The sequence below is a fragment of the Mesocricetus auratus genome, unplaced genomic scaffold, assembly GCF_017639785.1.
Source record: "Mesocricetus auratus isolate SY011 unplaced genomic scaffold, BCM_Maur_2.0 Super-Scaffold_100009, whole genome shotgun sequence".
In the NCBI taxonomy this organism is placed as follows: domain Eukaryota; kingdom Metazoa; phylum Chordata; class Mammalia; order Rodentia; family Cricetidae; genus Mesocricetus; species Mesocricetus auratus.
Window position 1 is genome coordinate 53381298 of NW_024429193.1, and position 15701 is coordinate 53396998.

Here is a 15701-nt window from a genome sequence, read left to right on the forward strand (position 1 = left end):
TCCTTATTACCTTTGAAGCTAGACCTGTGTTTTGTATCAAGACATTTTGAAACTGTCTTGTTTATAAGTTCCTCTCTCTGCTTCCTCTTTTCTGGAACCCAGAGCCTTTTGGATATTGATACTCTAGATTTGATCCAATTTTCTTATCTTTGCTCTGCCCCCCCCCCTTTTAACATTTTGATTCCATTTTTTGGAAGTCTGCTAAGTTTTTTGTTGTTGTACATTTGAGATATTACTTTTAGCTAAGGCTAGACGAGAAGTCCCAATTGTATAGTTTCTGCCTCCAAAGTGTTGGGATAATAGGCATGCCCCTTCATCTGTGTTCTTTTCAGACAGTCTTGCTGACATAGAAGAGTAAGGCCGAGAGTGAGGTCCTGAAGGCCTGACAGGAAAGTTAGCCCCAGATAAGATGTTCTGAGCTCATCAAGTTCCTAAGCTGCTATCTGGAATTATGGCTAACAGTTTCCTCCTCTAGGGTATCAGCAACTACAAACACATATTGCAATGCCTGGCTATCCACTTATGTATTCAATTTTATTAATTTTGCAAATGCTACAAAAGTGCTCTATCACCAACTACATCCATAACCTCCACATGTCCTTTACAATTTCACTTGAGATATCTTGTTAAGTTGCCTACACTGGCCTCTACCTTGTGATCCCCTACCTCAGCCTCTGGGGTAGCTGTGATTATAGACATTTACCACCACATTTAGTTCCCTTAAGTTTAATTTCAACTCTTCTAATTTAAAGTTGTGTCACCATTTTCTCTCTTTTCTGAAGCAGGGTCTTGATATAGAGCTCAAGCTGGCCTAAAAACTGTGATCCTCCTGCCTCAATTCTCCAGTGCCAGGGTGTGTAGCCCTGGCTGTCCTGGAACTCACTATGTAGACTAGATTGGCCTCAAACTCACAGAGATTCTCCTGCGATGCCTCTTGAACACTGGGATTAAAGGCAGGAGCCACCACCCGGCATTGTCCATCAAGAATTTTTTTTCTCTGCATGTTTCCTAGTGATTTTAACAGAGAACAGCAATCTCAATCTGTACTTTGTCTTTTTTTTTCTGAGACATAATTTCTCTGTATTGTTTTGGAAGCTGTCCTGGAACTAGCTCTGTAGAACAGGCTGGCCTCGAACTCAGAGATCCGCCTGCCTCTGCCTCCCGAATGCTGGGATTAAAGGCGTGCACCACCAATGCCCGGCTATCAGTATATACTTTATCTTATGGCTGCATGTAGTAACTTCTACAAGAAGATACTATTATAATGACCCCTTCCTGCTGTTTATTAAGAATAAACTACAGCAGATACGACAAATATGGAAGGTCTCCTCTGCATATTTCCTGTTTAATTTGTTCCTTCTTTCGAGGTAGAGGCTTGTCTTAGCTATCTATCAAGTAGCCTTCAGTTTTTTGTTAATACTTAAAAGGGGAAGACCCAAAGGAGGCTAGCTGCGCTGTGAGCATGGATGTGGGCTTTTAACCACAGAGCCTTCTCACTGGCCTGATAGTGCCTTTCAATTAAGGATACTGTGTGTCTGGTTGATTGACTTGCCTCTTCTCTAGATACACAGAAAATTAAGAGGTGAATTCAAGGCCAGCCTAGACAACTTCAAGATATCTTCCCTCAGCATAAAGAAAACTGAAGAGGGTTGGGTTACAGCTCAACACATGTTAAGCTTGATGTCTTACTTGTGGTAATGACAATGACATACAACAGAACCACTAGATTTCCCATCTCATTTGGTGTGCCAGTCAGCTTTCTGTTGCCATGACAAGTACCTGAGACAAACAGCTTGTAAGAAGGAATGGGTTTATTTTGGCTCATGGTTTCCAGAATTTCAGTTCAAGGCTGGTGCAGTTGCTTTTGATTCTATGGTGAGTAACCATCGTGTTAGTGGAGACACAGTATAGGAGGCTGCTCACCTTACAGATGCCAGGAAACAAAAAAGAAAGGGAAGGAAGCAGTCATAGCCTTAATATCCCCAGCAAGCACACACCCCTATTGACCTAATGCTTGTATACTAGGCTTTGTCCCCTAAAGGTTCCACCAACCCTTGAGAGCAGCAGAATGAGCCTCTGATGCATGGACTTCTGGAGGGGACATTCAAGATTCAAACTACAGCATTCGAGTCTGGCTCCAAAGCCTCATATCCATTTCACAATGCAAAATGCATTCAGCTCATCGCTAAGATTCCTCAGAGTCTTAAGAGTTCCCCTGTTCCAAAGTCCAGGTTCAAAGTCCCCCCTGACAGTTCTGAAACACTGTAAAAAATCACAATTACATACATCCAAGACACAGCACCACAGGCCAAACATTCCGACTCCCAATAGGGATACAAGCCCAGAAAGGGAGGATTTGACTTGAACCCTCAGAAATAGCTCAGTGGCACTAACATTAACTCATTGCTTAGTGACTAGTAATGGGGGATCCGGCGGAGTGACATGAGTTCCGAAGGACCTGGGTAGTCGCACTCCTCCGGCTTTGTTGGTAGCAGGCCACACAGCCAGTCTCAGACTGGTTCTGCTGCTGCCTGTCCTTTTGGCAGGCATTTCTCCACGGCAGTGTTGGCCTTACTCCCTGCTTCGCGCTTTACCGCTTCACCGCCAGGGGCTGCTGCGGGACATGGCCCAGTCACAGCGGGCCTCGGGCTTTTGTTTGAAATTTCACGCCAAGTCTCTATAACCCCTAGCTCTTGCATTCTCCAGCAAAACTGGCACCCCGGGGACAAGAGCAAGTGGCAGCGGCACTGGGGGTTGCGGGTGCTGCTAGTGGATTGAGGCCCATCTCAACCTGAATGCCTTGAGGGCTGAAGATGGAGATTTCCAGAGAAACAATTCCCTAGGTGACTCTGCAACCAACCAGGGTGCCCCAGGATCCTTCCTAACGTCTCTGAAAATAATTTGTACTTTGCCTTTGAGCCCATGATGGGTGGTCTTGCTAATTAGGGGAAATCGATTCAAAGTTATTTTTTCCTATTGTCCTTTTCTAAGTACTTCCTTTGAGACAGGGTCTCACTCTGTAGTCTAGGCTGGTCTCAAGCTCACACCAGACCCCTCAAGTGCTGGGACCTCATGCTGAGCAACCGCACCTAGACTTTTTCTCTCCTTGAATAGCACGATCTCTTAATAGTTGTGCACTCTTTGGCAGTATTTGTCAACATGCTTCTTTTCTGGCCAAACTCCAAGGTTTCCCAATATTTCTGCTCCAGTATGTTGTTCATTGAAAAAACAAAGCAAAACAAAAAAAGACAAAAAAAAAAAAAGTCCACAAGGAGCCAGAAACATTCAGGCTAAACCCTGAACACTGTTGCCTTGACTTACTCCTACCTCTTAATCTGTTACCTTTAACCCCAGCTTCTCACAAAGATGCAGGGGTGGCCTTTGGTCTGGTTCCGAAGTCCTTATTCCCACTTGAAACCCCATAAGCATAATCTTTACAATGCTGTGTAAACCCTCACCAGGATTGCCCATGGAGCTCTGTTTCCAGGGTTCTAATCCCCCTCTTGATTGCTTTTCCATTTGGAAAAATGGCACCCAATTCCTATTGTTGGAGGGGTACAATAAAGAAACCATCAAAATGGGCAGGGGGCCGGGCGTTGGTGGCGCACGTCTTTAATCCCAGCACTTGGGAGGCAGAGGCAGGCGGATCTCTGTGAGTTCGAGGCCAGCCTGGTCTACAGAACGAGTTCCAGGACAGCCTCCAAAGCCACAGAGAAACCCTGTCTCGAAAAACCAAAAAAAAAAAAAAAAAAAAAAAAAAGGGCAGGGGGTAGGTTTTTGTTATTGTGGATAAGAGACAGAGAACATCCAGAGGCATCAGGAAGAGTTCAGAGCAGAAACAGAAACAGACCAAGTGTGGCCAAGGCTAGGAAAGCAGGGTGTGGAAAAATAAGGAGGGTGAGTGACCAGGAGAGAAGCTACAGGAGGCAGTGAGAACGGTCAGGATGGGGTTTGATGTGTCTAACAATATGCATGAATAGGGGACTCTGGGTGCCCGGAAGCCAGCATGGACTTTGATATGCAGTCACAGGTATACGTCAAATGAAGAGCCACTATGTCCTTTCTGCCAGGGGTAAGGGAAATGACTTTTTTTCTCCCGCCCCCCTACCCTGCACCCTGCCCCGGAAATAGGGTTTCTCTGTGTATCCCTCGAACTCACAAACTGCCTTTGCTTCCAAGTGCTGGGATTGAAGGCATGTGCCACAACAGCCCAGCAGAAATGATTTTTTTTTTTGGTTTTTTTGAGACAGGGTTTCTCTGTAGCTTTACATGGTCTTCAAGGAGTATGAAGCCCCAAACCACACACCACAGCAAGAAGAGAGGAAGACAGGCCCTCGGCTGCTGAGAAGTTCCTGTCCCAACTCTGTCTCCAACACCAAACATGTCCTGTTTCTATCATAGATCCCCAGAACGAGTCCCATTCTCATGAATACCACCAATAAAGTTCACTGCACCTACCCACAAAAAAAATATGCTTAGAACTGTACTTTATTCAACAAAAACACAAACTCAAAGTTCCCATCTTCCCAAACATGTTGGAAGTCTTAAATAAAGCTTACTCACAAAATTTGAAGCCTTCAAAAAAGAACTGCTACAAAATTATTCTAAAGTCATAATCACTTTGAAAACGCAGATTTTTATAGCTACAAAAATAGCAACATGTTGAAAATCTTTATTTTGCTAACCACACATATAAAGCAACACAACAGCATACACAGTCCACAGTCTCTAAACACCTAACCAGTTGCTCTGAGAAAGTCCCGGGGCCTGAGGTTTCTCTTCCCTTCTGCCCAAGGTCAGAAGTCTTGGCGGATGTTTTCCTTGTTTGCCTCCCCATGCTGCTGCTTGATTTGATAAATCTCGTTCTCCAGCTGCACAATAGTCCTTTCAATCTCATAGTTCTTACTTACCAGGGATACCCAACTAGGAAAGAAAAAAAGATTGAAAAAAAAAAAAAAAGGACTTGATGCAAAATTTCAGAGCTTATCTTAAACATATAGTTTCACTCAGGGCACTAACATTTTAACTTTCTGTTTAAAAAAATATGAAACACACTCTTGGGAAAGTAGAAGGGTACACAGGATTTCTCTGCATTATTTCTTTTTTTCCTGAGACAGGGATATGTAGCACCCCTGGCTGTCCTGGAACTCACTCTGTAGACTTCTGCCTCCCAAGTGCTGGGACTAAAGGCATGCACCACCACCACCTGGCTTTTTTTTTAAATTTACTAATTTATTATGTATACAGTGTTCTGCGTGCATGTATCCCTGTAGGCCAGAAGAAAGCACCAGATCTCATTACAGATGGTCTTGAGCCACCATGTGGTTGCTGGAAACTGAACTCAGACCTTTGGAAAAGCAGCCAGTGCTCCTAACCTCTGAGTCATCTCTCGAGCTGTCTGCATTATTTCTTATAATCGTAAGCGAATCGTCAACTGTCTCATGATAACTTTTCCTTAGGAAATAAGCAGAAACAGGAGAGAATTAGTGAGACAGAAGAGACAGAACAGGGTAATGGAAGACAGCATAAGATTAACAGAAAACAGGGCAGAATCTTAGAAAATAATGGACAAGATTCTAGAATTGACAAAGGAAAAAAACAAAACAACCAAACCAACCAAATCCATAAACTTAGCTCCTGTAAATAAGTCTCAAGGACAAATTTAAAAGAAGCATGAGCTTGCAGGAAAATGTGGAAGTGACCAGACCCTGATGACACTGAAGGCAGGAAGAGGGACAAGGAGAATGGTGTGGGTGATGAAGGGAAAGTAGAATAATAGAAATGACTTACAAACCCATCACTTGATATAGGTATTTAATTCTTCTTTTTGGAAACTGGGTCTCTCTCACTCTGTAGCCAAGACTGGCCTTAAACTCAAGATCCTTCTTGCTTAACTTCTTACATGCTGAGACTAAGGTGCTCATGGCCACATACAACTTACAGTTAGGAATTTCTATAAATGATATATGTATGTATATGTAGAAGAATATATTTCTAAAATAATATACAATAACAAAGGTAAGCAAACAAATTAGGCAAACTATGAAATTCCCCTTCCTACAAGATTAACGGCCTCAAGTTGGGGGCTGTGAGACCAGCACCACTTAGCAATAGCTCAGTCCTTGTCTGCAGTCCCAGCTACTCCGTATGCTCCTCCCTCAGCAAAGGGCAGGTACATGAACAGCCTTTGATTCCATGGCATCCCATGTGAATATTACTGAAACTGTAAATCTTGCTCTTAGAACACACTAAACCTAAAACACAATGAAATTATACACTCACTTTGACTCCATTTCTCTCAATTTAGATCCAGCTGAGAGTTGCATGTTTTTTCGCTGCCAGTTTAAATCTTGAATATGTTTCCTGTAAAAAATATTTTACACAACCCAATGACATTTTAATATATGACAAAAATCAATAGGACAAAATTATACAAGAAATTATCTTTAAGCTCTTTAGGTTCACATACACAATTATAGAGTAATTCTAGGAATTAACTTGCTTCTAATTATTTTTTTAATTACACCTTCTGGAGAATATGCTCCTTGTGGGAGAAAAGAAAACACCAACCAACCCATAAACATGTATGTAGACTACAAATTCCTCCTTCCACACACGTTTCCCTGGCAACAGCTGTGGGATTTTCAGGAGTACCACACTTTGAATGCTCACTCACACTGGAGCCTATGCCATTGTGGGATGCTATGGGAGCAGAAGTGGGTACAGTTACAGTACTTAGTGGTGGACTTTAAGGAGGTATGGGTTAGATAAGGTTACCAGAACACAACTCCAAATACAGAATACTAGTGGCTTTACAGTTAGAAACCAGAACACAGAAATGCAGCCTCCTTGTCTCTTGTCATGTGATTCCATCTACAACGCTGGGATCTGTCCCTAGCAGGATTGTCAACAGATGCGCTTCTTCAGCCCCAATGATCCACAACTGTGAGCCAAAATAAGGATCTTTTCTTTCAGACTTATCTAGTCTGTGGTATTACTAGCAACAGAACATGAACTAAGACCTCGATGTCCTTTCAGGTTCCTTCCTATATGTGTATGTGTGCAGTGTGTTATCCTGCAATGTCCTGCCTAACTCCCAAGGTGTTCTTTCTAGGTTTGCAGATTTTGAGAGTTGTACAACAAGAATACATTTTCAGGTTTCAAGCTTATTCTTTTTTTTTTTTTTTTTTTTTTTTGGTTTTACGAGACAGTACATGGCTATTTGTTAAATGATCCACTTCTAAAACCAAAACCAATTGAAAACAAAATTCCCAAATGAAGACAATTTCTCGCACTTGTAATATATCCAGTAACATATTCCAGTGTATGTGAAACTCTGTGCTATCCAGCCATTTGGTCCTGCCGATCCACAATCTACCAGCCCTTAGACCAAGGAGTTGGCTTTCCATGCAGCTTGTCTGGCTCCTCCAAGTTGTAACTATGAAGGTGCTCCAGCACCTCTGGCTGGAGGCCAGGTCAATTTCCCAGGTTTCCCTGCCGGCTGTTCAATATGACCCCTGCTGACTGGCGTATCCTCAGGTACGAACCCCTTCAGACAGCAGGGGTGAGTTTTGAGACAGTGTCTCAGTAGTCCAGGCTGTGAGCGACGGAAGCACTGGGACTACAGCTGTGCTCCATACTCCTGGCTCCGTCTACGCAATGTTCAGGGGTTTCCCAACCCACTTCTCATAAACCAGCAAGCATGCAACAAAGTCTATCCCAAGTTTCCCTCCAACGCGTGCCACAACACACAAACTTTGACTTTTGCTACTCTTTGCTATCTACCTCTTGGAATTTACGGATTTCTACTATTTTACCCACACTGATAGCAATATACAACTGAAAATTAATTGCTTAAGGAAAGTGGATAGTTATTTACTTTCACAGGACTATAGTCTTAGTGGTTTTCTTCCCCCACTCTGTCAGGCTCACCTAAACTTTATTCAAATAGAGAAAAACACTTACCTTAACTTCTGAAGCTCCTTCTGTGCATGTTCAATCATATGAACGAGGTTTCTAAGGAAGAGCACATACACTCTGAAATCTGGTATCACCAATGAAAACTGAGCTACCTATTGTATTATACAAAGTCAGGCTTTTCTGCTAAAATTACTAAATCCTGGGATCTCTGTGACTAGTATGTCAGATAATTCATAAACATTAGCTTGTTTAACCCAGCACTTTACTGACAGCTTGACTTTGGACACTGCCTGTGCCTCCCAATTGCTGGGATTAAGGCGTGAACCACCACCCATGATGTTACCTCTTAACCTATGAGCCATCTCTCCAGCCCCCTGATACTTCTTAAATTCTCGGACTCTTGTTTTGGAGACAGTGTCCCACAATGCTGATCAGGGTGGCCTTGAACTCCTGCACTCAGGCAATCCTCTTGTCTCAGCCTACGTTCAGGCAGCTGCAAAGTTAGGGAATGTGCCACCACACCCACATGCCACATCAGCAACTTCTGACAGCAGATCACCTTGCAGGCCTCCAGGAGCAACGCTGGTGAGGCTGTGCTGCTGACACTGACCCCAAGGCTGCTCCCCTGCACTTCCTGGCTTCTGAATTCAGATTTGCTGCAGCTCACCCTCCTTTCTCTCCTCTAATGACTTCTTTCCTCACACAGCTGTACTATCCAGCTGTTCCCTCTGCTGCTCACTTTCAGAGGCTTCACCATGCCCTCAGGACGAAGGGCTCTTTCTGGTGCTCTATTCTGCCCTCTGATGATTAAAAGGATTTTTTTGCTTGTTTGAGCTTTCTTCTTGGAAGTTTACTTTGATAATACATGCTTCCTGTGGAAAAGTTATCTACTGGGTTTGGAGGAGGCAAACATGCTCTGAAAGTCAGCAGAGTGCTGTGACTAAAGGGAAGTGCTGTGATCACACACGCACAGCAGTCACGAGAAGAGAGATGCGGCAGAACCCGAGTTCAAGAAGACAAGCAGACTAGACCACGCCACCTTCGTTCCTGTGTCCTCCACACTGCCTGTCTCTCGTCCCAGGGAAGGTCCCACTGCACAGCGTAGGCTGATGTTCAGCTTGAAATTCTCTTGTCTCTACTCCTAAATGCTGGAATTTCAGCTGTGTCACCATGCTGACTTTTGACTCCAGTTTCTTGTCTGTGGGTGGGTGTGGATGTTAGGTACCAAACCTATAGCTTCTGCGTGCCTGGTAAACACTATACCATGGACACCACCGGATTCCATAAATCCTTTTAAAAATTTGTTAAAAAAGGGTCTCAACCCAGTTTGGCACTGAACTTCTGATATTCCCAAATGCTTGGCTTAAAGGTGCTACTGGGTCTACCCACGTGAGTTAGGCTGACTTGGAACTCACATAGATCTGTTCATCTGCTTCAGCCTCCCAAGTACTGAGCTTATTAGCATATAAGCATGTACTACTATGCCTGTGCTGAACTTAAAGGCATACAGGCATGCACAACCATACCTGTGTTGAGTTTACAGGCATACAGGCAGGCACCACCATACTGGCTAATGATTCTCATTCTGTTTTGGAGTGTACAGTTACATTTGCCCATGTGGAGGCTGGAGGAGCATCTGTGTGTCTTCCATCTTTCTCTAGTTTATCATCCAGTCAGGAAACTTGGAGCTAAACTGGTGGCATCAACACACTCAAACCAGCAGAATGGTTTCTAGTAGAATCTTTTTATAGTTCCAAACCTCACTATTATTCCCAAATCCTACACTGCAAGCTGCCAATCTTGCCAAACAATACTGTTTACTATTTGCAGCAGTTCACAAACAGTGCACAGCAGTGAACAATCTGGGTTGCTGGCCTTAGCTAAGGCTACATGAGGGCTGCTCCACCTTTTTTTTTTTTTTTTTTTTTTGAGATAGCGTTTCCCTGTGCAGCTCAGGCTGTCCTGAAACTCTCTGTAGACGAGGCTGGACTAGAACTCTGAGATCTGCCTGCCTCTGCCTCCCAAATTCTGGAATTAAAGGTGTGCACCACCACCACATGGCTGTTGTTTGACTTTTTTGAGGCAAGATCTCACTCTATAGCTCAAGCTGACAGGAAACTCATGGTGATCTCCCTACCTCGGCCTCCTGAGCATTGCAGGACTACAGATGAACAACCACCTGGCCAGGACTTTAAAGAACATGGCAGGTGAACATGAAAATCAGACTGCAGCCAGGCCTTGGTGGTGCACACCTTTAATCCCAGCACTTGGGAGGCAGAGGCAGGTAGATCTCTGTGAGTTTGAGACCAGCCTGGTCTACAGAGTGAGTTCTAGGACAACCTCCAAAACAATGCAAAGAAACCCTGTCTCAAAAAAAAAAAAAGAAAGAAAATCAGACTGCATTCTATGTACTCTGTCAATCACCCTCCAAACTCATTTTCTTATAAAGTGAACACATGGTTAATTATGTGAATGTAGGTAGCTTAGCACTGGTGAACTCTAACGTAGGACTAAAGCCTTTTGTTGCTGTACTGATACATTCCCAAGTCAAATCCAGCATTACTGTTATTTTGGATATAGGGTTTTACTATATAAGCCTTGATGACCTCAAATTCAACATATAAACCAGGCAGTATTTGTGGTATTCCCCATGCCTCAGTTTCCCAAGTGCTGGGATTCTAAGTATGTACATACTACACTTTTAAAAGACACTGAAAACTCTGAATGGGACAGGGCAAGAAAGGAGGGAGGCCAATGCTTCTTACTCATTATATACTTTCCAGGCATTACACCCATGCTGTGACATCAGTTCCAGATTCTCAATTCGCACTGCTTGATGCTCTAACTGGGCCATGGAATTGTTCACACACTCTTGCCATGCAGTAATGTCATTTTTCTGACCCGAAGAAGGGGCTGGAAGTTCATATCTGAAATTATACAACAAATAAATACAACAACATATCTTGCCAAATCTCAATCACTCCTTCCAATAGAATCCTCATGGATATATGCCTGATACACAAACACACACACACACACGCACACGCACACGCACACGCACACGCACACAAATTACCGATCCCCACCCCCCTCCAACCCTAACCTTAACCCATTACCCTGGAAACTAATTTACAAATAAAACACAACTGTATACTGTAACAAAAAATTATTTTCATAAATGTGAACGAGTTAACCTGTAAAAGTCACAGCGACTCTGATGTTTCTTATCCCTGTTTGTCACCAGCACCCCTCTTGGGTAAAGTGTCTTACCAGCCTTTTAAAAAGTTGCTTAAAAGTATTATATTTGCTAACATTTTTTTTTAAAGAAACAAGGCTGTGACCATGTTTATAACTAACAGCACTCTATCTTCTACTCTCACTGTTCACGGTCTCCACACCGCTAGCAATGCTCTTCCCAACCTCACTCACCGTTTCATGCTGAGTAATTCAATTGGTTGTCGAGCAGCCAGCCTTTCAAATTCATTTCTCATTATGTCAGTCTGATGCACAAGACACAAAGAATTAGTACCAGGATCAGGCTGAAAACAGTGTTTACTGAGGTTTCATACTTTGTACTACATTATAGTGGACCTTTCTGCTTCTCTCAGTCACCAACCCCTCCTCCCTTTCTAAAGGATACTTATAATTGACCCAGGGGCTCGCACACGCTCTCCCACCATGCTACACTTTCACCATCCCCCAGTTTGGGCCTGAGTTCAAGTCTATCTAGGTCTGAAGAAAAAAGCACACACTTTTATTAATTCTATATTCTGCCCAGGCACAAAAGGAGGCAAACATAAAAGAACCCATGTGTGAAGGATTAACCCTCAATGAGCAGTTTTCAATGCACTGCAAACAGTTTTGGAGCTCTGAAGACAACTTTTTATTTTTATTTTTTGCTTTATCGAGACAGGGTTTCTCTATAGCTTTGGAGACTGTCCTGGAACTAGCTCTTGTAGACCAGGCTGGCCTCCACAAAGATCTGCCTGCCTCTGCCTCCTGAGTGCTGGTATTAAAGGTATTCGACACCAACGCCTGGCCTCCAAAGACAACTTTAACCCCAGTCACACATTAAATTGTATTTCACAACATATAAGGGTCTTGAATCTGAGACAAATGTTCAGGTAGTCTCTGATGCTGTGTGGTCTGACACAGTGTAAATCCCACATGTTCCATCCAGTTTAAAACCCGGACTTCAATGAAGTCACACAAAGCAACATGCACCAGCACTGCCACAACCTTGGATTTGAACTTGATTTCTGAACCACATGGAGTTATAAGACCCCCTGAGAGGTTACAACACAGTTTAAGAACCTGGGCTCTAGATGAGGAAGGTATCACAACTAACCCCACACAGGGAGCAGTCTCTCAGCCTGAAAGACCTCTTTCAACCATCTAATTAATGTATGACAGCCACCCAGTTGCTATTACATTTGTGTAGCCCTGGCTATCTTAGAACTTGCTTTGTAGATCAGCCTGGCCTCAAACTCACAGAGATCCGCCTATTTCTCTCTGTCTCCCCAGTGCTGGGAATTAAAGATGTGGGCCACCACTGCCCAGCAACATCATTAATTTTCTATACAGCATTTATCAAAAAATCTGAGACTTTTTAATTTATCTGCCCATCTCAAAACTAGAATCTAAGTTCTGTGAGGATATAAACTGTGCCTATTCTGTTCTGGAATATATTATATATTCTGTTCAGTTTGCATAGACAGTATTTATGAGGGGGAGACGCTTCATAAGCACTTTCTAAATAGGACTCCAGTAGTCTAGAAAGCAAAAAGAATTCATATGTGCAATGGCAACAAATCAAAAAGTTTTTTCAGTGGGTAGTAGCATTCAGAGGCAGGCAGATCTCTGTGAGTTCGAGGCCAGCCTTATCTATAAAGCAAATTCCAGGACAGCCAGGCTATTACAAAGAAACCCTGGGGAGAGGGAGAAAGAGGGAGAGAGAGAATGTGTGTGAGTGTGACAAAACAAAAGAAACAATTACCAGAGTGAAGGAAGAGACCTTACAGAATAGAATCTTTTTTTTTTTTATTTGATTTTGATTTTCGAGGCAGGGTTTCTCTGAGGCTTTTTGAGGCTGTCCTGGAACTAGCTCTTGTAGACCAGGCTGGCCTCGAACTCACAGAGATCCGCCTGCCTCTGCCTCCCGAGTGCTGGGATTAAAGGCGTGAGCCACCAACGCCCGGCCAGAATAGAAATCTTTGCCAGCTATTTATCTTACAGGGGATTAATATCCACAATATACAGAGAACAGGAGAAACCTAAACATAAAAGACAAGTACCAAAAATAAGCAGACAGGCAAATCAGCTGGACAGTTATCAGAAAATGCAAAACAAAACTACATATGGAAGCCTAGAATATCTGACAGATTTTTTTTGTGAAGCAGGAGTTTTGAAGGACTGTTATACCTTGTCTTGGCAAAGTTCAGCAGTTGCCTTCTTTTGTGTCCTGCCTGTCCAGCTTGAACAGCATACTGTCAGCAGTCGAGACAAAGGCATTTTCTTGCCCAATGGCTAGCTTTGTCACATTGAAACCAAACTCCATACGGGGCTTCTTTGATGCCCATCATCTTCTCTGAAGCGAATTGGTGCTTTCAGGAGCAGATGTGCCTCACTGTCATGAAAAGCCTAATGCTATTAAAACATCTTAAATGTCATGTTCTGTAGATCTCTGAAGTATGTGAAGACCACCTGTCTAAAATACACGAGGCTACATAAAGCTTATTTCTGTCTTCATCTAAACCTTACAAGTTTGATTGTTATCTTAATTATCCTAAACAGTTTGTAATAGCAGGGTTTTGTTTTGTTTTTGTTTTTCTGTCAAGGTTTCTCTGTATAACTTTGGAGTTTATCCTGGCACTCACTCTGTAGACCAGGCTGGCCTTGAACTCACAGAGATCCGCCTGCCTCTGCCTCCCAAGTGCTGGGATTAAAGGTGTGCGCTACCAATGCCCGGCTTTATATTACAATTTTAAATGAGTTGCATAAGTACATTACAGTATGTTGTAACAAAAATAATCTTAAATTTGTATCAATATACAAAATCCATACCGCTGGGCGGTGGTGGCTCACACCTTTAATCCCAGCACTTAGGAAGCAGAGGCAGGCAAATCTCTATGAGTTCGAGACCAGTCTGGTCTACAAGAGCTAGTTCCAGTACAGCCTCCAAAGACACAGAGAAACCCTGTCTCGAAAGCCCCCCCCCAAAAACTCCACACAAATGTACAGTATTTTAGCCTAAAAATAGATTCAATAATCTACCCTTTTATCCTAGCCTTCATATATTCCCTTTTTTTCCTTTTCAGAAAGAGATCCCTGAATCTAAACTCCTTTGTTTAATTTTGTCCCCTGACTATGCCCAATAACAACTTGCAACTAAGCCCCTTAAACAATGGCAAACATCCATAACCCACTGAATGACTAAAAACCACCCACCCTGTCTCTGGGAGTGGTGGTCATGCCTTTAATCCTAGCATCTGGAGGTAGAGATCAGCAGACTGGCACTTCAATGCTGTCCCAGGCTACAATGCAGAGTTCAATGCCAGCCTGAGCTACTTGAGGCTCTGTCTAAACACACACACACTCCTACATCAAGAATTGGATGTGGTGCCTTACACTTGCAATTCCAACACTCACAAGCCTGAAGCAGGAGGATTATTCCAAGTTCAAAGCTGACCTGCCTTAGTGAGTTACAGGCCAGCATGAGTTCCTACCTCAAAAAAGTTCATTGGCAGAAGAATAAAAATGAACAGTTGTGTAATTCATAGAACCATTTTCTGAGCTAGGAAAGATAGTCCAATACACCATTAGCAATTATTAAGAAAGGATTAAATTAACCAGGCGGGAATCATGCTCATTTTAAAAGGGCAGAAAAAATGTATTAAAGCATTTAAAAGTTTGTAACTGAATACCTGACTAGGACCTAAATGGTATTTTGGTTGCACTTGTAGGATAACAATTTTAAATGGTATGCCGTTAGACATGTTTGTTCAGGCATTCATACACCTGCTAACTATCTGAGTTTTGTTACAAAAATCTCCCTCCAGTGGTTGCAAAGAGTAAAGGTAGTTAAGATTATAAATATTAAAATCCCGTGATTATTACCTGTTTCTGAGTGGACCTTGGAGAATAAAGGATAAGGAATCCTTTTCGGAAATTTACTAGGGGCGCTTAAAAAATAAAAGACCCAAGATATTGTATTAAATAAGTCTGCAGAAACCAATTAAGTATTTCTTGTAATACGAACCCCGAGGAAAGCTCATCGGGCTATTTTGAACCAACTGATGCCTACATGACATGCAATATGAGCAGCAAGCAGCAGTTGCTTCCAGCAACTTGGAAGATGTCCATTTCACAGTGCTAAAGCCCTCAATCCGAAATCTAAGCCGGCAAGAATCCCGGTCAGGGCGCGGGACCCAGGGCGCCGCACTTACTTCAAAGGCAGAATAATCCGGGGCTGTCAGGTAGCTCAGGTAGTTCTTGGTAGGTCGGTATCTGCGCGTCTCCTCCTCCACCAGGGCCGCAGCCTAAGAAAGAGAACAAGCCGGGGTCGCCGCGAGAAAGGGAAGCGTGCCTCGGGCGACCCCGCCGCACACGAGCCGCACTCACCGCTTCCCGCACGCCGGGCGCCTCGTAGCCTTGGTCAAAGTACGGCAACGCATCCACCACCACCTCTCCGGCTACCAAGCCCGTGCCCGCCATGGCGAGACACTCTGCTCCAATAGCGCCGTCAGTCTGCGCAGGCTCAATACCATTCCACTGCGCCTGCG

At 43.4% G+C, this 15701-nt stretch overlaps 1 protein-coding gene across 3 annotated transcripts; it reads right to left on the bottom strand.

Moving 5' to 3' along the window:
* Positions 1 to 4470: 4470 nt before the first annotated feature.
* Bcas2 (BCAS2 pre-mRNA processing factor) lies at positions 4471 to 15701 on the bottom strand. Of its 3 annotated transcripts, none has more exons than XM_013118129.3 (8): positions 15541 to 15701; positions 15366 to 15458; positions 11350 to 11420; positions 10686 to 10847; positions 7966 to 8016; positions 6283 to 6363; positions 5376 to 5454; positions 4471 to 4923 (listed from the first exon to the last, which is right to left on the bottom strand). In XM_013118129.3, exons 1-8 carry the CDS (start codon positions 15631 to 15633, stop codon positions 4903 to 4905), a joined length of 651 nt encoding a protein of 216 aa, XP_012973583.1. In that variant the 5' UTR covers positions 15634 to 15701; the 3' UTR covers positions 4471 to 4902. The 3 variants fall into 3 exon arrangements, with proteins under 3 accessions (XP_012973583.1, XP_021086598.1, XP_005076598.1); XM_021230939.2 differs by having other exon boundaries at positions 5348 to 5454; XM_005076541.4 differs by lacking the exon at positions 5376 to 5454 and having other exon boundaries at positions 15541 to 15700.